General features: G+C 40.8%; 1 protein-coding gene across 1 annotated transcript in view; it reads right to left on the reverse strand.

Moving 5' to 3' along the window:
- Window positions 1–27,795, reverse strand: part of LOC148823238 (juxtaposed with another zinc finger protein 1) — a 75,211-nt gene that overhangs the window by 38,819 nt on the left and 8,597 nt on the right. Inside the window, exon 2 of the mRNA XM_088929339.1 lies at window positions 5,375–5,447. Coding sequence (XP_088785465.1) covers window positions 5,375–5,447 — 73 coding nt within the window. The remainder of the gene's footprint in view (window positions 1–5,374; window positions 5,448–27,795) is intronic.

The raw sequence follows: 27,795 nt of genomic DNA on the forward strand, positions 1-27,795 counted from the left end.
ACTAACAACTTTCGGTATGTGACCTGTATTCCAGGTTTGCCTATTTTCCCCTAGAGTGTAAATCAATTCATAATACAGGAAGCTGTCTGTATCACAGTAACAATTTCCAGAATTCTGCACCTCTGCATATCTGTCCCTTGAAAAGCTGGTTGTTGGTTCATTACTGAAAGGTTCCCCCTTTTCCCCTTACAATTACTGCCAGCAATCAGAAATATTTATTTTCCATGACCTTTCTGTTGCACCTCATAAACCCTGGATTTACAGCACCATCTATCATTCCACATCATTCCTCACACTCACTTCCCTCTGGTCTTCTAAGGCAGCACCTCTGGCACAATGACACCACACTGAACACAGCTAATCTGCCTGCAAATCTACAGCTAATCACTTTCCCCAACATGGCAGCCCATAGCTGAGCAAACCACGTGCCTTCTCACATGCAGAAAAGCCTTGAGTTATTGTATTGGGGTTTTGACAGAGGAGCTCTTAAAGCTCAAGAAACCTTCTAAGACACACTCTTTCATAGTAGCTTTTATTGAAAACTACAGCACTCGTTTGATTTAGGGCTCCTCCTTCACTCTTAGTTACACGTTATCTAAATTATAATGTCTTAAGGCAGAAAAATCATGCCCAGCAAAAATTCAGAGCTCTCCACATCAAGCATTAAAAGATTTAAACTTTAAGGCAGTAAAACCAATGTATGTGAGAGTATTACATGTGGCAGCACATTCTCACTCACTTTGTCACAGTGATCTTTCTATATATCTAGAAAGAGCTGTTGGTGTACTGCTCTTAATTCCTAAAATATGTCTGAATCCCGTTCCTTGAAAAAGGGTTTTGGAAAGCTCAAAAACCACTGATCGCACACCTACATGCTTGCTTTTGCAAGTGCGGCACCACCATTTGACATGAAGCCCACTGATGGGTCACCATTGCTGTCCTGCTCTGCAGGCAGGACACCCTCGGTGATGAGAGGGGAGAGCCTATGCGATGAAACAGTTACCGTGGGACCTCAACGCACTTAAATCACAATCCCCGAGAACTAGTCTGGGTCTAAATTTGACCCTTTAAAAACAGTCTTAATACTGGCCAGGGAACAAAATATAAGCAACAAATGCAAAACAGATTTCTTGAAGACATCTTACACGAATGTCCAAGAAATTGGGCCAATGGTGAGGCAAACACTTTACACCTGCGCACCAAACAGTCTCATCTGAGTCTTCCTCTGTCCATTGGGAAAAAGCTAATAAAAATTCACTGGAAACCGGCATGCCGTGCCGTTTGTGAAGAGACCCAGGCTGTCCGGGGCGCAGGAGGGGCTGCGGCCTATGTTCTACAGATGAACTGTCACATAAAACTGTGCGTTAGCAGGTATACAATACAGAAAGGCTCAACTGTTCCTCCGGAAGTAGCCTGCTTGTAGCAGTGTGACATCTGATCTAATTAAAAAGGTCCTGCCAATCTGCATCTGGCACCATTCTGGCTCTTTACAGAAGTGTCTGATTTGTCTGATTCAGAATGGAAGACTGAAATAATTTTTTACAAACCAGAGAGCCACATCTGCAAGCTACTACCAATCTACTGAGCATAAGGGCCACATGAGGCCTGCTCTAATCTGTAACCTTAAATGTTTTTCGAATTTAGTGCATAGCTATAAACTATAACAGCTTTAATCAGTATGGGATACTACCATCTATGGACACATGACATCCTGTAAATTGATAGGAGAAGAAGGTACACAAATGTAATGATTTTACCAATAGCTCTAGACAAGTGCTTCTGCCCTTTGAGACACAAAGGACCTCAGGATTCTTCTTTCTTTCATTTAAAATTGTAGATTTTGTTTTAGAGAAGTGGATACAAGCACAGGCTCCCCCTAAAGCAGTCTGAGAAACCACGAAGGCTCCTGAAATGTTATTCAAAGTGTTACATATTCCAGGATATTTAAAGCAATTAAAAGGGAGCAGAACTATCACTGGATATTAGAGTCAACGAGCAGCTATGTCAGAGTATTACAAGAAAATGAACACAAAATATTTTTTTTAAATTGATTAACATTCAAATGGAAAAAATCATGTGTGTTATACAGCTTGTGCACTTGTATTTCATAGCCACCAGTGATGGTTTCAGATTTTACTGCACATACAGCCCATACGCTGGAGGAATGCTAATCTCAGGCAGGCCTGACAGCCCAAGACATTTTTAAAAGGGTAGGCACATAAGTCAACATGACATTACTCATAAATAAGTAATGCACCCTCTCTGATTGCCAGAGGAATACCCGACGCCTTCACTGAAATGTGATTTAAGTGTAAATATAATTCAATAACTTCAAGACACATTTTATTTCAGTGATAGCCTTTTCATTCAAAATGCAGAACACCTTGTGGATAGTTAATTCCGACTTTTATTTTTCCTGTGAGTACAGGTATGTTGTCCTCTTCCAAGCCTTCTGTCTTGCGTCACTTCTGCTGAAGTTAAGACTCATCTGAGTGGTATTTAAACAACACAATGGCCCATCTGGCCTGAAAGACATTGCCAGTTTGCTGACAAGGTTTTGATATACATGCCAGGTCAATCTGTGTCACAGATATCAAAAGTAGGGCTCAGGTTTCAACATCTAAGAGCAATACTACTGAATATTTTGAAAAAACATAATAACAAAAAATTACAGTATTGCATGACATAAAAAACAGGGCACATACTATAGCATACCCTTTACTCCCTAAATTCACAATTTATTGAATTAACAGTTTCCAGACTCATCTTCATCAGGTATAAACAAATCCAACATGGCTGTCTTTTATTACCCAGTGAGAATACGTTATACCTGTGCCCCTAAATGAAGGCAATTCTGAAATCTGAAAATGTTTTAGGGTCTTATTTTCGATCAGGAAGAGGGACAGATTTACACCAAACTGAATTCTGCACCTCCTCACTTGCCACACTTCAAGGTGTGCACAGCAGAAACGGCTCATTAAGGGCTGGCTTGCAAGTCTATTTCCATTCTAGAAAGTGTCCTTACATGCTCTTCTGCAGCCCCTGGCTCAGTAACCGAATGCTGCACATGTAACTTGTGTGTGGTAAAAAAAGCCACAGCTACACAGCCTTCTAGTTTCAAACATAAGGGCTGAACATCTGCTTCACCATTAATACAGTACGACAACTCTAAAAGTCATTGTTTTAATCGGAACACTTTCTCAAAACTACTTCTACTGACAAGCAAGAGCATTGCTTCAAATTTTATATATTCCATAAACCCCCTTAAAATTACAAACATATTGTAAGTTTTACAAGTACTGTAAGTGTGCGACTCTCCTAAATTGCCCCTCTCAGTAACCCAGAAACACACATTTCCATGCGAGCTCAGATGTCAAAGTGTGAATGACGTGAATAAAACAATTTACTCTACTGGCCACAACCACGGCAGAACAACATCAAACACAGGGAAAAAAAAATATTCACTCAAAGCTTTATTTTTCTCTAGCAGTTCAGTACTAACATGAGTGCACTGTCAGACCCCATTCTTGGTAGCCTCCAACTAACACTGCCTACTGCGCAGCCCCTACTTCATGCAGGCTTTGACTCGAGCTCCTCGGCTCAGTCATTACAGAGGGAAGGACATCCTGGTCAGCCTGAGCTTTGCCTCAGTACAATGAGCATTTAAATGCACTAACTGTGCACTAATCTTAGAGCAGCTCAGCAGGTGAGCACTTTGAGAGAATGTCTTGGCTTTCCAGCGACAGCCTGGCTGTAAAGGCTGTAAACCCCCCACCAGTGGGTGGAAAGAGCCAAGGAGGAAAATTCAACCATAAACATCTCTTGTGTGAAGACAGACCACCCTTGGGGAGACAAGGGTGGAGTCCTGGGGAAGAGGGTTCACTTCCCGGATCTACACTCGTCTGCAGTTAGCCTTCATTCTCAAACTTAAGTGAGAACCTCCAATTATTTTTTTATGAAATCAAATACTTGGCATCTTTTGGCAATGTTTTGCCACATATCTTTTTAAAGGAGCTCAAACATTATTGCTTTGGATCCTAATTACTTCAAGGCAGAAAAATGTACTTTGTGCCATACTACAAACACTCTTGCTTTGCCAAAGTAAAACATTTTCATACGAAAAGCTTCCTATGGCTAACGGTTTCATACTGAAATCGGCCTTAGACCAACTAGAAAGATATATTTTTCATGTAACATTTCACTTAATGACACCCTTAAAATCTCTGCAGCCCTGGAAGTGGTCTGGAAGGGCTCAGTTGTGGGGAAAGGAATGACAAAACACGTCAACAGGATCAACATAGAAAACTGCCTCGTGTTTGACGTTAACGCTGATACGCATGCTCCCATCCCCCAACATCAACAGCGAAGAACAATAGCACCTTACCTGTCCTGTAAAAGACCCTTAGATGTTACTTTTAAAATCAAGCCACGCATTAATAACATGCTGTAAAAATTATCCCATACAGTAAAAGTTATAATTAGAGGTTTGCGTTAAAAGGCTTCCCTGTGAACCTGCGGCAGCTCCATGCAGATGGTTTATGGTGTTCTTGGGCTCCAGGTGCTTAGGAACATAATGCCTCTAACCGCAGTGTAGAAGCCCATATAATTCCGAGTGCTGAAGTTTTCCTTTACACCTTTCATTTAAACTACACAAATCACAGTTACCAATCACCTTTTAAAAATGACAGTGTTATCGTACCACACAGTGCTGCTAGGTCTCCATGGTTTCAGCCCAGCATCTGGTTACAAACACACACACAATGCGAGGCGGACTGTGTGTGAGTGTGGTCTGCACATGTGCTCCACCCCCGAACACCATCACTGCGTGGAAACAGCGGGCAAAGGCCTCAGGGCCTGCTGACTTCTTCATAGAGAACGCAAATCCATCCGCACAGCAAAACCGACCCAGAAGAAGAAGAAAAGGGTTTTTTCGATTTTCTCTCAGCGTTTTGATTATCTCCTAAACGGGGACACTCTTGTGCTAAATGCTGAATAAATCGATGCTTTGTTGTAAAGAGGAAAATCTTTACCAGCATGTAGTCTCTGAAAATTGTTTTTGCTTTAATATGGTGGAAACTGCTATCTAGACAAAATGCTACATGTAAATGTATGCCTCTAAAAAAACAAACAGATTCACATTCAGTTATTATTGCCATTTCCAAGACAGAAACACTCCAGGAAAGCAGATCTGAGTGTGATCTCATACGTTTCTTCACAGTGTGTTAAACTGTCTGTATGTTTAACACCAGGCGACTTGCATGGCTATGTGTTAGGACAACAGAAACAAAACTTGAAAATGTTAATTCTGCAGTGCTCTTGGCCAGTGTGTGATGAAGGAACAAAGCAGGACATTAGAATAATGAAAACTGCTCACCTGTTAATGTAACTAAGGGCGATATATGTTGGCTGCTGCAACTCCTGTTTTTCTAAAACTCGAGGATCAGTATCTAAAAAAGGGAAACAAATTAAAGTCAGAATGAATAACAAACATACAGCTAAAGCATTTTCAGAACATTTTCCCAAATAACATTTTCTTTCTTGAAATAGTAAATTACTGTCATTCTAACACAGTTTGAGAATTGTTAAATAACTGCACAACGCAAAGATCTTACTGTTCTCTGAGTACAGTAAGTAAACCAAATAAGCTCTTTTCTTTAACCAAAAAAAATGAACTTGTGTTTGATGTCACAATTCAGACTATGCATACAGTAAATCGATATTTTCTAAGAATGATTAGGCCGAAAAAATATCTTTTGCATGTTGATGGTTTTCATTAAAAAGAGTATCCCTCTTCAAAACCAATAAAAAATCAAGATCTTGCTGTCACAATCGTATTGTGCAAAAAGTATTTGATACAACACTCATGTGTTGAGAGGAGGCAAGGTGGGGCAGTGGTGAGCATTGCTACTTCACAGCAGTGGGGCCCTGGGTGCTGTCTGTGTGGAGTCTGCATGTTCTCCCTGGGTCCACATGGGTTCCCTCCCACAGTCCACACACATACTGGTAGGTTAATTGACTTCTAGGAAAATTGCCCCTGGTATGAATGTGTTTGTCTGTGTGTGCTCTGTGATGGACTGGCGTCCCGTCCAGGGTGTACACTGCCTTGTGCCCAGTGCTTGCTGGGATAGACTCTGGCTTCCCTGTGACCCTGAATTGGAAGAAGTGGCTAGAAAATAGATGGATGATATGTATTATTTTTATTTTTTATATGTATGGTAAATAAAGAAAATGGGAGGATGGTATAATGCATGAAGTATCGTTTTAATTACGGTTTTATTAAGGTTACAATGAGGCTTTTTTAATTGGTCTCCCTACATGTAAGATTATAGTGCAGCTCATGTAAAGGAAATAAGGAACATAAAGAGTTTTCAGAATTAAAGATGCCATGCTATGAAAACAAATGACTCAGATAAATAATCAGAGTTTTCTCTGTTAGGGCAAAACCATATTTTTTTTGCACAAGTTTGTGCAGACATCTGTTATGTAACTTTGTTGTTGCTGCTGCTCCTGTTCTGTGTTTAAGTTAGGTGTTTTCTTAATGTCTTTGTATTGGAGCATACTTGCAAACATGCATTTCATTGCACTTTCATTGTATATGACAGATAAACTGAACTGATATACTGTATATTCAACAGACTCCAGATAAGTTGCAAAAACGGAGCTTGTCTAAAGAACTTGAAACAGATGACCACTTTTTCATTTTCTTGTCACTATTTGTGTTACACAACACACATGATTAAGACAAATATAACATCTTAAGACCTCAGTAAGCCTCATATTTAGAGTAGTTCAGGTGGGGAGCTGCGTCAGCATGTGTAGTCAGCAAAGGAACAAGTAACAGGTTAATTCCATACTGAAAAGGGAAGAAACAAAACACAACGTTTCGGCTATGAAGAAGACTCCCGAAGAAGGCTCCACAGCTGATACGTTGTGTTTTCTTCCTTCTCCTCTCAGCAGGAATAAATCTGTTACTTGATCCTTGCATTTAGAGGTTTACATTTACCATATGTCAGCAGGATTACCACATACTGTGGCATATTTCAGGTACATATCATTTCACACACAAATTATCATTCACAAAGTTTAATTTCAGAAGTGTCCCATCTACCACTGATTTTACTTGATTTGGACAGTGGTTACTGTGGACAAAAAAAATAAACTGAAGTTAAAACTACAGGTGAAACAAAAGTAAAACAGTGAAATGGTTCATGTTTTCAGCACAAACCTATGATCAAGTCTTCAAAAGTTCCAGCTATTAGAGCTCAAATGCCCCATTTCGTTATTTTTAATACTGAACAATGGAATCATTATGGTGTATTCTGCAAAAATATAAAAAATAATATTTTGTATCCTATGTCTGAATTAAGGAACCAAATTTAATTCTTGGACATGTTCTGAAGAGACTTTCCATTAAAGCACAACAGATGTAGAGAAGAGCTTGTCCAGCCTTCAGACTGCTCATCACTGCAGACCTGTAACAGCCTTAACACTGACCAGGCCTGAAGCAGGACGGGCAGGCAGCTCCCTGGATACCTATAATTTGTGTACTTTCTAGGTAAAAAAGAAACCCAACCACTCCAATTGCTGTAATAATTGGAGCAGTATGACAGGTAAGAAAACATTTTTCCATCACTCCTTGTTCTATGTAAACACTACAGCAGGAGAGATGTGAAAAGAGCAATAATTGATGTCATTTTAATCCAGAGGAAACTGCTGCTAAATTGGGGTCTTCCCTATAGACCTAACAGACTGTAATGTACAGTAGCACAACAGAACAGATCAGTCTGAAATCTTTAGACCAGAGCTGCCCAGCATGACCGCTGTCAGGGCACAAGTAAACAGGTCAGTGGCCTGAAGAAGACGATAAAGGAACACAAGCTTGTCTGCATTTGGACTCGCACGAACTGGATCACTATGGCACAGAGGCCCACATCTCCTCTGCAAGGGCCGCGTGAAGGAATGAAAAGCACGGAGCACACTCTTCCACATGCCATTTTTCATTGTATGTGGTGATCTTGCTGGCCGAGGGGAAGCCACAGAGCTTGTAAATCTCAGCTGTCCTAAAGGAGGAGTATCATTAAATTCTGTTCTACTGATGTGGTTCTGCTGCTGTGGAGGCCCTCTTGGCCAGGACTCCACTGCCCAGAGGGAGATCCTGGAGCAGCAGTAGTGAACCACAGGTTTGTACCAAACCAAGATCAGTACCACACAGAAGAGCCAGATGACTTCATGAAAAGCACAATCGACACTTTTAGCAACCTTAGCTAAGCAAGAAGCTATAAAGAGAAAACAGAAATACATACATTTTTTACAGCAGAGATAGACAAAAGTGATCTCCAAAGCAGCCAAAACTCAAGCATAAAATACACCAGTGACCAGTCCCCTCTAGGCTTGCTCTATTTCGTTCCAAAGGACCCCAAAGCACTTTTCTTACAGAAAGGGGCAAACGTCTTGCCCCACCTTAGAGCTGCCCCACCTGGGTGATGAACGGCAGACCAACCTATACAGCAGACCAGGAAGAGGGGACAGAAAATTACTTTTTTGTAAACTAGCTCACCCAACAGTGCACACTATTACAGCGTCTGCAGCATGATAAGTACTGTGCATATGAATATTTACATACACAGTGTCTCTCAAAAGTATCACAAAAATAAAAAAGTAAAAATTTCAAACGTACAAATCATCAAATGGGGATATTACTGGACTCCTTCTGCTGATTTCGCCTTTGATTAATTGCAAATGATGCATACACATTTTTACACAAATATTTTGAATAAAAAATTGAAAGTTCAAACTGAATCCATATTGGCTGAACGATGTTGGATGTCAGCAATAACCCTGTTGCTTGTATTCACCCCCTGGAGTCAATATTTACTGTAAGTAGCTTAGACAGCTATTATAGCTGCAAGACATTTTGGCCAAATCACTACCAACCTTGCACACTGGGAAAGTGAGATTTTGGCCCATTCTTCTTTGCAACCTGGCTCAAGCTCTGACAACTTAATGGGGATCATTGATGGACAGCAACCTTCAAGTCATGGCTCAGAATTTCTGTGTAACTGTTACCAGAGAATGTGGTATTAATTACTGAGCATTTTGAAATAGGTAGTATTTCAGTATGTTTGACTTGATGAAGCAGATGAATGTATACATAAAGGTAACGAAAATAAATAAAAGTCAAATCGGATTTAATTACCGAGCTACTAAAGGATATATAGTTAAATAATAATGTACAGAGTCTGAAGACAGGTATACAGTGGTGATGCATCAACCCACTCTTAACGGCTCCGAGCTTGGTAGCACTAAAGATAACAAACTTTTATACGGTTCTCTCCCTGCCTCATTGAAATTTCTGAAAGTACTATCTAAGGATTGACTGTTTAGAAAATCAACTACACTTGAGACTAAACTGTAGTCATAATGACGTACAAAAATTATTTATAGAGCAATGACCCGACATGGAAAACGCAGCCCGGACTGCCCGAGCTGGAACAGAATACTATGCGTGAAAAAAATATTCTGTGAGAACAAGCTTTACAGTGTCGTTTAGTGTGAAGTACCAACAGCACAACTCACGCCAAGCATGTGAGGCAGAAATGTCAACCGTTTGCAGTAAATGAATAGATAATGAGTCAGCTGCTACTCAGCACCCCACTAAAATATCTGAATGGAGTAACTCATACAGATTAATACCCAGAAAAAAAAACTGGAGGGGATTTTCAGTTCACTGAAACAAATGGCTGTTTATAATTGTAATATGCCTAGTGGAGCTAGTGGCACAACAGATCGTCTGGTTGGGATGGTTTAGGAAGTCCGGGCCCTGCACTCCTGCACCGGCATATCTGCAACACGGGAGAAGAAGCATCTTCACAACCAGAGCAGCCTCAGGAAACAACAAAGAAAGCCAGACGGGATTTTATTTTTGTATGGAATTCATCAAGGAATGGTTTATGAAATGTCATTTTTGTACCTACAGGGAAAAAAAGGATGCCACCAAACCTAACCTTTTAGTTAGGTGAAAAGAATCAGACACAATATTTCGAGATAAATTGAAACCCAGGAAATGTGAATGAACAGGTGTATCCCAACATGCACAGGCGACACATTCGGTGTTGAAAGTACAAGCTGGTTACTAAGAAAGATAATGTATCTAAGTACATACAGCATAATATTGAGTGGACAGTGAAATTTAGCCTATCCCAGCCTTGAGACACTAGCAGTGCTTAGACGAAAACCTCAATTATTCTTAATGACAGCAATCACAAAAAAGAAATCCTCCCTAACTGAAATGTCTTGAAATATAAAATAATAAGCACCCACGCATTGAGAAATATTGCTAATAGGTTCACTTGGTCATTGGTACCTCTGACAGGGCAGCTCAAATCATTTCACACGTGTAACAATCTCATAAGTGCACTTTGTTAGAGCTAGAATGTTAAAATGCGACCCTAGAAAGTCTTCAGGACTACTGGGGATCTTTTTGTTTTGCTATATACTTCCATGAATATCATTTTCTCCCATCTGTAAACATGAGAATTCAATCTGTTTTTTTTAAAAGGCATAAAGTTTTTGTCAGTAACCGAATGACCAGAGGGCATCACTGCGTTTTAGCTTGATCTTGTTAGATCTCAGAAGCTAAGCCAGCAATACCTGGTCAGTACCGTGATGAGACGCAACCAAATAATAACCAGGCTGCTGCTACAAGTGCTGCTGGTGGATCGGTAGGGGGCACTCTTCACTCTGGTCAAGGATTTCTAAACCAATGCTCCAGTAACGTGACTGAGGACTGTTTGAAATAGGAGTTGCTGTCCTTCATATCAGATGTTAAACATAGGTCCAGAAGATCCCATGGCATTGCTTGCAAGGGTAGCATTTGTTAAAGCTCGGATCTGGCTAGATTCCCACTCTGGGTTATAACTACCCTACTATCTGGCCTTCCTGTACAGTAACTGAAGTGATTTCTCACTTCTCTGGCTGTGGAGTGGGGATACTGATGATCAATGTCTGCAGCATATCACCCAGGTTTCATAGGAAAAGCACTTTTCTACTTCATGTTCCACCAGGTCCAGTCGTATAATTACTGTACCACTGGAATATAAGTTTTATTACTAAAAGTCTCTTTAAAATGCCCATATTTGGACTGCCAGTTAAAAGACTTGCTATGTGTTCTCCTGAAAGATTACCATACTGTATCTGAATACTTTAAAGCCATAAAGATTAATATTTACTGAAAATCTATTTGGCTGAAGCTTTTATCTAAAGGTCTCACATTTGTTAAGCTGGGTATTTTACTAGAACAGTCTAAGTAAAGCACCTTGTTCAGCCCAAACAGTGATCCCTTACAGATATGAGCCCAGAGCCCAGGCTTCTATAAGCAATAGAACATTCCTTTTCTATCTATAGTGAAATGGGATTTTCAAGCATTGCACTAAAGGAAAGCTTTTTAGTCACAAAGGAAGAACTTTTTACATCTCTAAACTCTGTGTTCCTGAATGGGGTATTTAAATGTAAAATAATCTTTATAGAAAAAGAATATATTCAAGTACAAGAAAAAATGTAGAATTTATATTAATAGCTAAAGCTCAGTTTCATTAGCTTTAATATAATATATATATAGAAATGAAGGTTATATGCTGTAGTCAATCCCCCTTTAATTTTCACTCACTCACATTTTCAGTTTTCAAATATATTGTTTCCAATTTCTCCCATATGGATTAGACCACATTATACATAGGTCTGTCTTTTCCCCAGACATTCTGCTTTGTAATGCTACAATAGGCAGCTTCCACACCCTGAGGTGAACCACTTCAACTTAAAAAAAATCTGCCCACTGACATTCATGTGTGAGCGAAACGGAGTTAACCATAAAACAGGGCCTGTGTGACTGTTGCCTCAGGCTGCTAATGAGCAATGCTGCAATACTGCTCCCTTGTGGTAAACTCTGCAAATTTTACATATGAATGCCCAGCAAGATACCTTACAAGCCATACTGTAGAAATGTGATGTTAAACTCACTTATTGGACACATCTGCAGTTTTTGTGAGGAAGCAAAGATACAGAGCTCACACAATTATTTCTGAAAAGCAAAGAAAAGGTCCATAGTCTACTGTTACAAAAAGCACAATCGTGAGATAATACATTTCTATCATGCAGCACTTAAAAAAACACTGCTGCCATCGGTCTGGAGGTTCTAAAGGAAAGATCTGTGATGTCATTGAGAACGACAGCTCTCACGTCTCTTATTATCCTCACGATTTAAAAAACAGAGTCTGCTCCGTGTTTGGAAGACTGAAAAGGAAATCGGCAATCAGAGAAAATATAATTATCAAAACATCAATAATCAGCAGAATCTTCCAGGTTTTCTAGTTTTGCTGCTGCAGTGATAGTATGGAATAAAATATACGTGTATATTGCATCTACTTTTTACGTTGCAAACAATACCTAACAAAGCTTCCGCAGACGGGTGATATCTTACTCTATAATGCTCATACCAAGTGTGCTACAAGTGAATGGAGAGATTTTAAAACACCTCGCCATACAGACATCGCGTTTTTTTAATGCCCATCGTTATTGATGAAAACGTTACAAAAGCTGAACCCCGAAAAGGAGGGCCTGGGTTTTTCCACAGACCTCTACCCGTTAAACCCAATCAAAGCGCCTTGAAGAATATATTAGAAAGTATTATTTTAGCTCAGCAGTGGGGAAGCATGATGGTGTCATTAAGAGCTGCTCCTCGCGTCATCCGTGGTTTGTTCTGTGCACATAATTAAAGTCTGCCTGTGTAATGGCTTGCAGATGCAGTATTCTTAGGGTATTATTTAAATCATTAAAAACAGCACAAAGAAGCACTTTGCGCTGCCATCTTACATTTAATGAGTCTTCATCGCTGCAAGTTTAGATGCTTAACTTTATGTGTATTCTGTAAGTAAACAAATTTTTTAGCGCAGTTTAACTTGAACCATATTAACTTATATTAAAACCACACATCACTAGACTTGTGTATTTGTAGTTTCTCTTTGGCCAGCTTTGTGCTGTAAATTAAAACTTTAACACCTTATAATTAGGAAAGAATTCAGACTGCTTCTGGCCTTAATTTGCAACCAAACAGGAAAGACCCTCACTTAAAAAAAAAGTAGAGTTTTGACTATTTTTTTCTTCACATTATTGCTATGTAAAACACTCTACACAACCACTTCTCAGCTACAGTACAACCATGCTTGAAGGTGCTATAAAATATGTCTTACAATAATATGACATGTTTGTATATACTCCCTCTTTAAGGAGACTGCAGCCTGCGCACACAAATCTAGAAATGCTACACAGAGTTTACGGTCACATGAAGGCAATTAAGCTTTAAACATGTTTTAGAACCATTTCCCAAAGGATAAAAAGATGTTAAGATGCAATTAAGATGATACAATTATCATGTTTAAAGGTATTATGGCTGTCAGGCATGAAGCAAAAAGAGCAGACATATAAAGCAACAGAGGCCAACAAAAGGCACAGGAAAGCACAGAACTTCTTTATTGCCTGGTCAATTAGATATTGATCAATATGGTCTGGCACCCTGTAAATCAGCGCACTCCGTGTTAAGACTTCCCAGGGGAAGGACAGGGTCCGCAAGGCCACCCCGGAGACTGGGAACAAGTGGTCCACTCCAACATGTGGCCTCTGGATTTCTGGCTGTTTCACATTAAAGTCCAAATGTCTGGCGCTAAGAAAGGTTGTCACAGTGTGGACAGGTGGGCCCTCCACCGCGGTGGTCCTTAATTTGGATTTTATTGCATTTTATTCAGTAAATTACCTGACGCAGGCTCCCAGATATTTTATGCACAAAGCAGTTTGACAGCTCCACCGGCAGGGAGCAGGGCGAGATTCATTCGGCAGGCTGCATGCAAAGGCTCTGGCGTCCCAGCCGGGACCCTAACCCGCCCTGCGCCTCCAGGACAGGCTCCATGTGGCCACGGCGCCCAGCCAGAACGAGCCGAGAGAATGTGAAGAGGGAGCCCTGCAAGTCCCAGGTCATACAGACAGAGCAGAATCAAAGGCAACCCCCATTCATGAACTAATATGTACAAATCTTCGGTTTTAAAATGTGTAAGAAGACTAGGTATAAAAATATGGGAAATATTTCCACTTACGTCGTTTGCTTAGTGGCAGATCTGAAAACGGATAAAACCAACCATAAAAACTGAGTGATACATAAGATTCAATAAAATTACTCACCTGGATTTCCTGAGCTGCTTACTGACTAATCAAACCTAAAGCTAACAGAGCTTGCAAAGCATTTCTGACCCTATGCATGTGTATTAATGTCGGGAATTCCAGAGGCGCCACAGCATGCACAGCCACTAGCACAATGGAGGAAGGTGAAGCTGACCACCCCGACGAAGAAAGATACCAACAAATAATTCTTTCCTTGCTTCAGGGACATTTATATTGTAAGTAATTAAATCCTCCCCATTAAAAGAAGAACAGCAAATGGCATGCAGAACACGGTGATTTTTTTTCAGTGATGTAGACACACATCAAAACATTTTGGTATTTAACAACAGACAGTGCAGTCGGGTGTAGGTTACCAATCTGCTAAAAAAATAATGCTCTGACTTTTTTTTAAGACACAGTGCTGGTTCCAAGACAAACGGGTTCAAAAGGAGGACAACAGGTCTTTGAAGTCTGAAGCACATTTGTACATTTCTGTACAGATTTATATTACCTTCATTAATTAGTGCACTCAACTTTAATTTTCTGTTCTGTGTCTGACTAGCATCACATCTATTTAGCCTTCTAGAGTATCATTCAGAAAGGCCCCACATAATAAATTTCTTTTAATATACTCATTTTTTTTTCCAGTCCCTCTACAAAATGTGCTCAACAAAAATGTTCGCTGAAGTACTTGAATGAGATAAAGCACATTCTAAAAAGTCAGCAAAGCCGGAGTTGGTCAGAGCTCACCTTTTCCTGCAGTGTTTTAAGCACAAGGCAATAAAAGCCCTAGATGAGTGATGCATAGAGCAGTGATGGGGTCACACAGACCATCTGTCTGAGCCAGACGTGGGAGGAAGAGGGTTGTAAACACAACCGTGGCTGAAAGGGAAGTTCGAGAGCCACCATGTGCTGCATCAGAGCCCTTTAATCTCACTGACTGGATTCTGTGGGGACGGTGCCAGCTCGAAACTGCAGAGGCTTCCACTACAGCTAAACTGCAAGATTCAGCTTCTCTTTTGACAAAAAAAATCCCTAGACGGTCCCTCGGCAGAATTTTCACCTACTGCTGTCCTTCAGTATCCTTGTTTTCTGTTCTCTGAAAACTGGGCTGTACGCCAGCAAACTTCCAATCCGACTTCAGTGCATAAAAGTTGGATTAAAAACTTTATGAGCTATATCTCAGAACATCAAGAACAGCGATGCTCTGACTGAGTTTCAGCCTGATTTACAGGAGGTGCCCAAGCATTCTGATCGTGTTCGCATTTGCAAGAAACATGGTATAGGTTTAAAGATAATAAGCAATTTTAGATATCTTTTGTTTAAATACAATAAAGTACTTCAGACATTGTGGCAGTATCAGGTTGCAATTTAACGAAACCCTGTAAATTACATTTGTGCATTAGGACCTACATTAAATCTCTTACAAGATCTAGCCAATATACCGAGTCAAAATCACTAAAATAAGCCAAAAATACACTAAAGCAAAAATCAATAAACAAAGTCAGCCCCCGCACAGAATGAAAATGTGTGCCTCCCGTGTGCTAACCAATTCTATTTAAAAAGGTCACTCCACCTATATTCTTCATAACAGAGGACAAACAGCTCAGGATGATTCATGGAGGACAAAAAGACCACAAATGAGCTCCTGTTAAACTGAAAGTGGAAGTACACAGAATAAAAGCCAAGAGCTGTACCTGTCAGCTCCACATTCAGGAATGGAGAGAATTGTGTCCAGGGTTTATAAGCACTCTCCACACCTGAACTGGTCAAAAAACAAGAGAGAGACGTAATACTGCCAATAGCATTGTAAAAAATTACCTCAAGATGAAAAACAGATACAACAAACACATTGAAAATATTTATATTCTCAAACACAGCAAAACTGTCAGTTTAATACAACAGTGAAAAACTACCGCAAAGTAAAACAGAAATATTAGGTTTGAGGACAGATATTTAAATATTTCAGGGCTCCTTGCACAACATGCTCAGGTCCACATTCCTCCTAAGGGGGAATCAATCAAGTTAACACCCAGGGCGAGGAAAAGCTATGCTTAACACTGTGGACAAGAGAGTGCAACAATTTGAGCATCATTAAATAGAAGAATCATCCTTAAATAATGCACTATTATTTTCAGAAAGCTGTTTTTCTTTCTCTTGAAAAATAAAATTAAATCTGTTCTGCCAACATTTGAATCAGTCACATTTATTGATGCTGATTAATTTCTAATAGTTCCTCATGAACAGAATGCTTGATAAAAAATGTACTTCATTTTTAGGAAGCAAGATAGTTTACAGAAAACAATAAAAATTGGGCTAGTTTATCAAACTTGGAGAAAGCACCGACTTTGCTGTGTCATTCAAAAATCGAGTGTCTTGCCTCTTTGCTGTACCCTTACATAACTGATCTGTGAATAAGCAGCTTACACCAAGGCTGGTGCTCCTGATGAGACTGCCTGGGCACTTTGAATGCAGTTCTAATTGCATCTTCATGCCTGCTGAAGGCTGACAGCTTCCGCTTTCAACTCATTACCAGAAGACATCAAGGGCTCTTCTAGGAGGGGATCACCTGGTCCAAATTTATCTCCATGGCCTGGAGGAAAACGGGTAGATGCCTAATGGGGAACCTCAATGGTGACATTTTTATGATGTATCTAAACAGTTGCACACATATGAAAGAGGAATGCACGCATTTAAAAGGTGATACGTGAACATCAAACCTTTTACTGAGCCACCCAAAAAGCGGTCTCTATTGCCAAAGCCATAATAAATTCCAAGAGTTTTGTCATTTTTTGGGGGGAATTCTTTGCCTTAAAAAATTACCCTCTGAGATCCACTTCTGTAAAGCATGGGAGAAGAAAAAAGCTGTTATCTGAAGAATGTATCTCTTGCATCTCACCGAACAGCCAGGCCCACAAAGCACCTAGCTGGACAGCTCCTGAGACGCCCTGGAGTGGTACGCACTAAACAGTCACTTCGAATCTCACATTCTGCTAGTAAAAAGCAGAAAAGCACAGAAAAAAACGTGGAATGAAAACAGTAATAAGGAATAATACATGCCTTAAGCTTATTTTGAATCACTGCACACTGTATGACACATTTCAACTTGCAAAAGCTGGACATGCCAGCAAGTTTGCTATAAATGTTTGTTTGGGAATTTAACTACATTACAGGAAAGAGGAGGAGGGGGAGGGACACCCGCAGAGCAACAGCTTAAATCCAGCGCATTGCAGAGGGGCCATTTTATTGCCTGTTACTGCTGCCTTTAGGGTGTGCACACAAAGTCAAAGGCTGTTTCTGCACAGGCCCACTGAGCAGGCAGCAAACCCGGCTCTGAACAGCGGGTTTTATAGCACTCTCCGAGCAAACAAGGGCTGCTTATCACATGGCTGCTCAAACACTTTATGGCCATTTGGAAAACAAAATTACCTTTATTTTGCCTTCTCAAGAAAGAGAGCACTGAAGCAGTACATACATAACATCGTTTCTTTTTGTCAGACTAGTAGTTTTAACTTCAGATCAACCCACAAGAAGTCTGACTGTCACTGAAAAGACAAGAGGTGTGTATTTCTATCCGGCTCACGGAGCGTCTCCTGCAGACACCCGGGTCCTGAGAGAACTCGCAGAGCACAGAAGCCAAATGCTGAGAAAATCACTTCTTTGGAAGAAGTACAGATCACTTTAATTAACTGATCTGGACTAAATCTAAAACTTCAAGGAAAACAAACTACTAAAAATACTAAAGCATTTAAGATAGTTTAAAAGAAATGCCTTTGCAATGGTTATCATTGGACAGTAATTGGTAAAAAAAAATTTTGATTGCTATTTTTCAGACCCCTTACATCTTGTACTATACAGTACATTCGCATAATGTCTAAGACAGTGTGTTACAGGACTTAATGTAGCAAATGTAATTCCTATTCACCACCGCCTGAACTCCTCTGCACTGCTGTCTGCTCCAGTGTGGAGCAGCCGGACGACAAACAGGACAGGGAGTGAAGGCTACACTCCTACACAACTAGTGGTCACTATATTGATTGACTGGCCACAGAATATACAGCCATTAAATCAGATTGAAACCCCAATACTATGCAATCCAAAATGTCAACACCTAACACTTTATGATAAGGCACAATCTACGCAGGCCTGTTTTACGAGCCCAATCTTATTATACATTAATAAGTGTTGCTGGTGGCTGGACGTCGCCCGTTTGAGTAGTGGCCAGAGTGAGTGCAATTAGGCCAGCCAGGTGCGCTTGGGCTGGGTGCTAATAAATGTTCCTAAATTTTATTATTTCCGCTCTGATTTGGGGGCACATACCAATCGTCCCAAATTAGAGAGGAAATTGCTTCCATGTTTTCAGCTGCCACGCAGAAATGACTGTTCTGCCATTAAGCCCAACATTCTCTTTCCTTCACATGTCTCACCAGGACCTCACGGCTCCTAGAAAAACACGCCGCCAACCGCAAGAGAGGGCAGCTTTTCCATCAGATGACAACAGAAGATCAAAATCCTTCATCTCAAAACTGCTGCTGAGTGACATTTTCGACTCGATTTCTAGCATTTTGATCATGGCTATGCGCACGTGTTGCTTACGCTCTGTCATTCTTATTAATCTTATTAATACTGCAGAGAACATCTGAACTGTCCTTCCTGGGCACAAAGTTACTGCTCAGAACTGAACTGCTTAGGGTCAACAGCCAATAGGAAATCTTACATATATAACATTCTGTTGCATATATTCTATGCACCAGGAAAGTCTGTTTCTTCATTGCTAATTACTGTAGGTATTTGCATTTCAGTGCATGAATCACAGCACACCTGCAAAATTAAAACGATTTTCCGCAAGTCTCAGAACCTCTAACAAGTTAAATACCATCATTTTTTTAACGTTTTTTTGCTACTTGCTCCCCACACTGTCATAACACCCATTAATAGCAGATTTCTTTTTCAATATGTTTCAAATTAACTAACCCATGAAGGGACAGATGAGTGCTCCCTTAAAATCAAAGCCCTTAGACTTCGGTATCAACTTCAACATGTAAGTTTACTGAAGTCCACCAGCAGCCCCTGCTGGCCAGAATGACCCACAGCAATGAAAGCAGCACAGCTCCAAGAATGTATGCCTTGTGTTCCACTTTGTCATTAAACTGTAAAATCTGTTTTTACCAGCAAGCCACCTCATGAGGGAAAAACTCAAACCAAGCAACACTTATTCTAATTACAATTCTTATTCCAGTAAGTGATAGATTTCTCACATTTGAGGGTCAGAGCTTTGAATCAAATGTATATATTTTCCCTGTTCACAATACAAGACTTGTCTCATTACCTCCAATAAGTTATTTAAAACATTCATTTTATGCATAGGCAAAATATGAAAAAAGTGGAATTAGTGGATGGGACTGCATATAATGTACAATAATATATATAAGCAGGATGACTATAATGTCTTGGAATCACCACTGAGAAAAACAAATCCATCACCTCTCTCACAGTGGTGATTCATCACACGCACTGCCCAACACCTCAGTTGTGCTCCATGTGAATTTCAAGAAGTCTGAATGAGGATTGGAAGATTGTAACCAGTTTGTGTGTGAACATACATTCAGATATACACCCACATATCCACAACATACATACACACATACAGAGCCATAAGTAAACTAATACAAGAGGTTTTCAGCCAAAAACTGGCACAGAAACCAGTTGTGTGTATATACTTTGTATCCAGGGGGTAAGGATTATAGTTACAGTGAGGGAATCTAGCCTGCAGCAATTTCTATACATACTGTGTGACCAGTGACTGGCCAGGCGGCTGCAGAACACTGACACTCTTTTCACTCTCGTTGGTGAGCAACTTACAGATGGTTCTTGTTGAAGATCATTTCTCAAATACAGCATCAATCTCCGAGAGGAGCGTCGGTGTATCAATACAATCTTCAGTATCACTGTATGATTCCTAATCTGCAGGTATCCCACACACTCAGCTGTGGAAGTTCAGCATTACAAACCTTGATCTCTAATTATCATTTCTCAGTGGATTAACCGACAACTACAACACAAAGATGGCACAATTTTAAATTAAAGAAATGTCATCTAAAACTGTTAAGAGCTCCAGCCCTACTCCTAGAGAGCCCCACATATGCAGGTTTTATAATCAATTTCTAAATACTTCAAAAACAATTTACTTGTGATTAGCCGATTAGTTAAATAATCCCCAAATCATTTGAGAAAAAAATATAAAGTTAAAAAATTACCTACATTGAAGAAGGCTTTTTTGAAAGCATAATGTAAAATCTATTTTTTTTTAGCCTTTCAGGCATTATACATAATTACAATGATCACAAACACACCAGTGTTTTTTTTAGAGACTTGGTGAATTGAAAGCTGCTCTGCCCTCTGCTGGCAAGCACAAGAAATGCAGCTCAACTCCTCATTAATACACTGTCACGGTAATGTATCCTTTAAATAGATTTAAGTGCAGTGAGAAGAACTGTTCTCTGAATCAAGCTAGTCTCGGTACAAGCACTTCTGGTCATAGAGCATTTGCATATGAAGAAAGATTTCTGGATGCAGTCAAAACTCTGGGACATTTCTTAAGTTAGAGGGCATTTTAGCAGCAACACAAATCTTTCTAAAATCTGTATTAAATATAAATGTATGGTAAAACTCTAACATGTATCTTGGATAACACTACTATTTTAATGAAGTGCATATTGAGTGTAGCTGAATTAGTCTGTCCTGTAAAAGACACAAATGCAGCACCATCTGACAAACACGGTCACTTGGCGGGAGATGAATTTCTGTGTCGCAGAATCTTTCTTCTGGGTGCCCAGGTTTTCTCCCAAAGTCTAAATCATACTGGTAGGCTAAGTGGCTTGTGGAAAAACTGGTCTTGGTGTGAGCATGTGTGCGTGTTTGTGTCTGTGTGTGCATGGTGATGGACTGGTGTCCTGTCCAGGGTGTATCCCGCCTTGCTCCCGATGCTTGCTGGGGTAGGCTCCGGCTTCCCCGCAAAGCTGAATTGGAAGAAGTGGTTAGAAAATAGACTAAATGTCCATTCCTGACACATGGAAAACCAAACCCTCAGTTCAACTGTTCTAAACAAGAAAAAAAGGTAGGCATCATTAGAGAGGTTCTTGTTTACTCCCAGAATTAAAAAAAAATGTTTATGAAATCAACTTGTTAGATAGATAGATACTTTATTGATCCCGTGAGGGAAATTGCAGTGCAACAGCAGCTTAACACAGACAATACAGCAACAGTGTAACAAATGATACAATAATAATAATAGTACAATACAATCAGTACAGTGAGGGGTGCACCAAAAGAGTTACTCACAGTCCGGACACACAAAGAACAAACTAGAACAGAACAGTACGCAGAAAAATCATATAACACATCTATGAATATAAATATAGATGTAAATATAGATATAAATATAAATGTATTGCACAGATCCCTGGCATATATTGCACAAAAAACGGTTGTAAACGGGAAAAGAAAAAGAACAGATGTAGCAGTTTACTGTTCAGTCCAGAAACAGGTCACTGTCAATGTTGCCTCTGCCCAGACGCAAGGTGGATGCGTTGTACAGTCTTATGGCAGAAGGCAAGAATGACCCCCTGTAGCGCTCCCTGTCGCACCGTGGATGAATCAGTCTATTGCTGAACGTGCTCTTCATTTCTACAAGCCTGTCATAGAGGGGATGGGAGATGTTGTCCATGATGGCCTCTAGTTTGGACACCATTCTCCTCTCAGCCACTACCTCCAGGGTAGACCCAATGACAGAGCTTGCTCTCCTGATGAGCTTGTTCAGCTTTTCTAGTGAATATTGTGATTTTCCTTTTACAAAGTGTGTGGAAAACTATGAATAAAGTCCAGAATGACTTTTGGGTCAAACCAGAAGCACGTAAGTGAAGTAGCTTCTCACACTGGGCCTCACACCTTGCCTTCCAAGTACAAGAGGACATGACGGTGGCCATTCTGACATTCTGACAGCTGGTTATGAAACAGAACGGAAGTCATCGGATACCTTCATATTGGGCAAACTCTCTGCGCAGAACTCTGAGGTACACCCTGGGTATCTCCACATGTCCCGGCTTTCAACAGCCAGGATTAATGAACTGGTTCCTACCAGCCAAACAGGAGTCCAGACTATGAAAGGAAGTGATCCCTAAATAATTTTCTATACAATCTGGCAAAATGTTAGAGGTGACAGTACTGAAAGTTGCACTGAAGTCGAGAAACTGAAGAATATTAAGTGAAACAGTGAGTCAGAACCCCTAATCAACTACTTTACAGTCTTTTTCAGTGTGGTGTATTTGCCTAATCCCCACCCCCTCACACTGGAAATGTGCACATAGATCACGAGATGCACCTTTTCTAGATGTTTTTGCAAGAATGGAAACAGTAATGAAGTTACAGTATTTGACAGTTTAGGCTTTCTACTAGGTGTTTTTTAATACAGGTGTGATAGCATTAGAATTTAAACTGGTACAAGGTACAAGAACAGTTTCAATAACTAATCAATGATTTTAGTAACTAATGAAGAAGGAGCAGGGAACGTAGTCTCAGTGCTGTAGCCAACAACTGACTTACACAGTGGCTTCACAGCAGTAACCTGAAAGAAACTCAGAGAGGCCGAGGGTGAGAAAGCTGCAGGATGTCAGGCCAGCAGGTGGATTATCATGGATTCTGTTAGGGAAACAACTGCACCAAAGCACTCAAATTCTCACACTAATGTCTTTCACTCAGGGCATCATATAGCAGCAAGCTGTGTGTGACACAGGAATAAAGGGCTCCTGCAGAGTTTGTTCACTCCAGAACTGGAAGCTTTGGAACTGAATACTACCTATGACAATTTGAGCAAAAATAACTCATAAATGAGCAAAATTTACTGTGCAAAAAGGATTGGATTTGATTTGAGTCGCAGAATAAAATTAATCTCTGCTGTGAACATGCTTCATGAACAAGTCAGCAATCTGCCACTGGACTGTCTTCATTAAGAAAGACCTGACACTGGTCTAAGTACAGAGCCTGGAGTACAAACGCAGGCAGAAAACCAGAAGAGGGTGACCGCAGCCTGTACAGCCAAGACTCCCAGCTCTGTGTCTATTGGTCTTTAATCCACAAGCAGACCAGTTTACCCCCCTCCAGCTTGTAAATCAGACCTGGAAACATTACAGGACTGATGACCCCATAACCAAACTGGGAATACCGGCTCAGAGGTCGGATTCCCAGTATGTCCTGCCCCCCCCCCACCTTCTGAGCTGAAGAGCCTAAACGGACACTTAGCTGAACTCACACGCTGCTTGACTGGATTATTTTCAACTTGTTTTCTAATCAAATGTTTGTGCTCTAATTTCACTTATGAAATGCAATAGATAAAAAGGCAACCTCCAGAGCTGAAAGCTGAGAAGAAGTTCAAATCAATCCTTTCATTAAGCCAGTTAGTTCTGCTGTGAGCCTGGCTGGAACACAAACCTGCAGGTAGGTGGTCCTCCAGGACTGGGAACCCCTGGTGTCCTGTACCTCCTGTTGCAGTGAACCACTAGAGGTCACTGTTGTTTAAGCAAATTACACCATCAACACTAGCTACTGCAATACATTGATTTTTGTCAAGTTACGCACCGTAAACATTAGAGGTACAAAATTCTTTAAAATATCTGACCAAACATGCTGGTTTGTTAAATCTACATGGGGGAAATGAAACACTTCAGAATTTTCTGCTGTTTCCCAACCATTCTCAGAGAACAGGGCCCTGATTAAGAACATAACATAATTACAAACAAAGGGAGGCCATTCATCTGGTTTAGCCCCGTGGACTGCTAGCAGCTAACTGAACCATGGATCTGATTCTTGAAGGACATCGGGGTATGAGTTTCAACAGCCCAGATAGGTTGCTTGTTCCACACTTCAATTTGCATTTTCTCACAGTTTCCTCTTGTGCCTTCTGGTAAATGTTATTTAAATATCTGGTCTGAAAGAACTGTTGCACACAGTGAGACTAAAAAGACTAAATCTCTTTAGTCACAAACATGAGAAGATCACAAAAGGACTTTATTCAAGTGTTCAAAATCTTAAAAGGTTTCTAGATTTTCACCAGATCAGGATGGGTTGGTAACTTCAAATAATTAGGTACACATGTATTCCTTTTAAAAAAAAAACAGCCAATCACTGGGCTCGCAGACACACTGGGCTGCCAAGCCTGCATGTCTTTGGGAGGCGGAAGGAAATCAGAGGATAACATCACAAAGTCCACGCAGAAGGCTCCCCAATCCAGATTCGAACCCAGTGCAGAAGGGCTGCGAGACAGCAGTGCTGACCACTATGCAGAATACTACCCCGGAGGAGAACAAGAGGCTGTTGATGTAAAAGTCTTGTCAATATACACACTGTTCGTAACTCCTTATTTAAAAACATCAGGATGCCGACGTGTTTGCAGAAGCGAGATTGTGATTGTGCATCTGTCAACTACGGATCCTGCACCTGAAGACAAGCCCTCTGCTGGTAGAGATGCAGCTGGGACGCAGGCCTTTCCGAAACATGGTTGTGTTCTGCAGTGACTTTCATTCCCTCTCCTGCCTGCCAGCGTGCGCATCGGGTGGCCTCTGTATGGTGTCCCTCACCCAACAGGGGAACCCAGTGCTTGTGAGAACACATTTTGTAATCGCCATCAGTGCACTTTTCTGGACCAGAAAGCAGTTCGGCAATTTACCACAACTGCTGTGGCATCCTCAGTCAACTGACAGAGCTTTCTGTTGAGGATCTAACACTGACGTGCTGATGCTTCTGCATGTGTGTGGTCGTAAAGGTGCTAAGCACTGCCTCCAGAGTCCTTTACTGGCACTTTATCAGCTTCACCCAGCGTCAACGTGCCCTTACTCTGCAGAACGGCAGTGCCTTATCCGCCCAGAGCAGCCCACACCCCGGCAAGCATCGCTGTGTGGGAAATTTAAAATGGATACAGCTCTTTACTAAAGCACTGAAGAAAACGCAACAAAGAGAGCAGAGACCAGACTCTCAGGATTCACTTTTTGCACAAGATACAAAGAACTCATTATCTTCCCTTTGCAGTCTTGAAAGAAAGCAAATTGAAGTGGTCAACAAAATTCTAACTGCAATAAAAGCAACTTCAGAACACACATCTCAGAAACTCTACAGTAGATATGGTGCCAACAGCGCATGGGGCTCTTCTCCCCAAAAAGAGCTGGCGGACGAAACTGAAGCGTAACTCTAACCAAATACAGTATGAGCGCAGCTTTCTTCCTATAGGAAGGCAAGACTGTCAATGGTGAGGGGCACATACCCAATATTGACTGAATACAAACCTATCATTTAAGCCTCGGACAATTTGTAAGCATTAAATCTGGGTGAACTCAGATTATTACCAGGCCTGCAGCTGGACATAATTTATCGCCCAAGCTTACATTATGCTTCACCGTCAAGCCAAAAATGAGCTGAGTTTGTTAATTTTCTGAACAAAAAAATTGTAGCTAACTGGCCTAGCAAAAGTGATCCGCAGTGAAGAGTATGCAATTGCAAAGGCTGAACCCACAAACTAATCCATTTCCATCTAAGGTTTCAATTCTCCTCCTCTCTTGCACCAGTTATACAATATGCCAATGAGCTCACTGCTTGGATGGAGAGCAGATTCAGGCAAAGTCAGTTACTGTTCTGAGTTAAATGTATAAAGGCCTTCAGACAGAGGCTTCCACAGTCGCTAGTGAAATAGAACTGGATTCTGATAGGTGAAGCAATAGAAGAAAACTGACCCCTCCATGTTAGCCAGGGGTAGCATTTAGTGATACGAGTTTTTATTTTCAGTAATAACTGCAAGTCGGCGCTACGTCAGAGGAATACAATTTAAAAGGTGACAGAGACCATTATAAAATGATTTTACTTTGCCACAGTTCGGAAAATTTTAGCTAAATTTCCAGTTCTTGTCAAATGTGCTGCACAGGTAATCCAGACGTGAAAGGTTATTAAAGCAGACTTCCAAGGCAGCTGGAAATTGTAATTTCATGTTCCTAATACTGATGAAAAATGTATTATATCCTCATTCAATTCCTAAATTTGTGTTCTCTCCATGAGGAAAAAACCCAACAATAAACCAACACTATCAAGTAAAAAAATATATTGTTGGAGGAGATGGTATATCTGGCTTTGCACAGTAATTCACACATTTTGCATATCAGCTATGTGCACTGCCATGACAACACATCTCTGACGCCAACCATTCTCCGCCCTGGCCTGCAACACTGAATTTCATCTGTAACAACTTTCTGCAAATCCACTCTTGGGCTCAGCCAAGCGTAAGAGGTCCCTATAAATCATCACTGAATTTAGACCAGGGAACTGACTTCGACTCAGTGAAAAACTATTTGACATAACTAACCAGAACCTGTGGTGGAATCAGAACTAGAAAGCCATCTGGACCTTGAAGAATGAAATACAATCTGCCATAAAAAGTTGGTAGTTTTAAAATTTGAAGCTCAACACGCTTCTGGTCCTCCTACATACAGTATCAATCAAGTTACTGTTCTCTGAAAAGACTGAGAAGTGCCAGTGTGGACACGGGAGCAGCACGAGACCGTGACAGCTCACATTCACTACCGGCTGTGCTGCAGCCCTACTTTTATTCCATGACTTAAAAGTTATGATATCGTTCCATGTGCTTTTATTCTAAGTGTATGTAAACCTGAAAGCTAATAATAAAAAAATACTGTGAAGCCATTGGAAGTGCCCACACAGTAAGGCAACCAGGAGGGACAGTTCAGGTACAATGAACGTATCTGAAATTGTTGGAAACTAAATACTAACAAATGATTTACTAAAAATGTCTCTGGATAGTTCAAATCTACAGCAGCTGTGACCATCGCGGTTCTGCGCGGGCTCGTGTCCCTGCCGCTCCACCTGGAGAACCCAGGTCTCCGGCGTCACGCAACAGAGAACCCGCCGGCTGAGCTAAAGGAGACCTCCCCCAGCCCAGACGACTGAGGTCCCTGTTATAGGCAGGGAGGCCGGTGACGTCACTGCGCTGCAACCAGCTCTGCTACACAATCACCGCAATGACATATCCACAGTACACGCACGGCTGGATATCATTATCCTAGGTCTGTGTGATTTCAGCGGAGATGATTGGAATAATTAAAAATGAGCTCAGACCATCTGTAAACCAGTATAGGGAGCGGATTATCAGTGCAGGTATGTCGATGCATGCCTGGGACTTTTGCAAAGAAAACTCTGATGGGTTTTACTTCCTTCTGGGGTAGAGTGGCAGATTGGGTCGCAGCCAAGAAGCTTTTTGTGGTTATGCAGAACATGAGAGCACCTTTATTGGAAAATCTGAAAACTGTTGAAGAAGACCCTCCAATTACGTAGTATCTCACTTCACAGCTGCCATATGCAGCCATTTTCTGACATCCACAAGAAGAATAAAGCACACAAAACATTACACAGAGAAATGTTCAGTGCAGAGCAATGCACATTCAGGAAAACTCTTAACAACGTATAGCAAATGCAGTAAAAACCTGGGTTTAAAAAAAAGAATTAGCTTCCTCAGATATTTATGTTGAATAAAATAGT

The sequence above is a fragment of the Atractosteus spatula genome, chromosome 12 (assembly GCF_055471065.1).
Source record: "Atractosteus spatula isolate fAtrSpa1 chromosome 12, fAtrSpa1.hap1, whole genome shotgun sequence".
NCBI lineage: Eukaryota > Metazoa > Chordata > Actinopteri > Semionotiformes > Lepisosteidae > Atractosteus > Atractosteus spatula.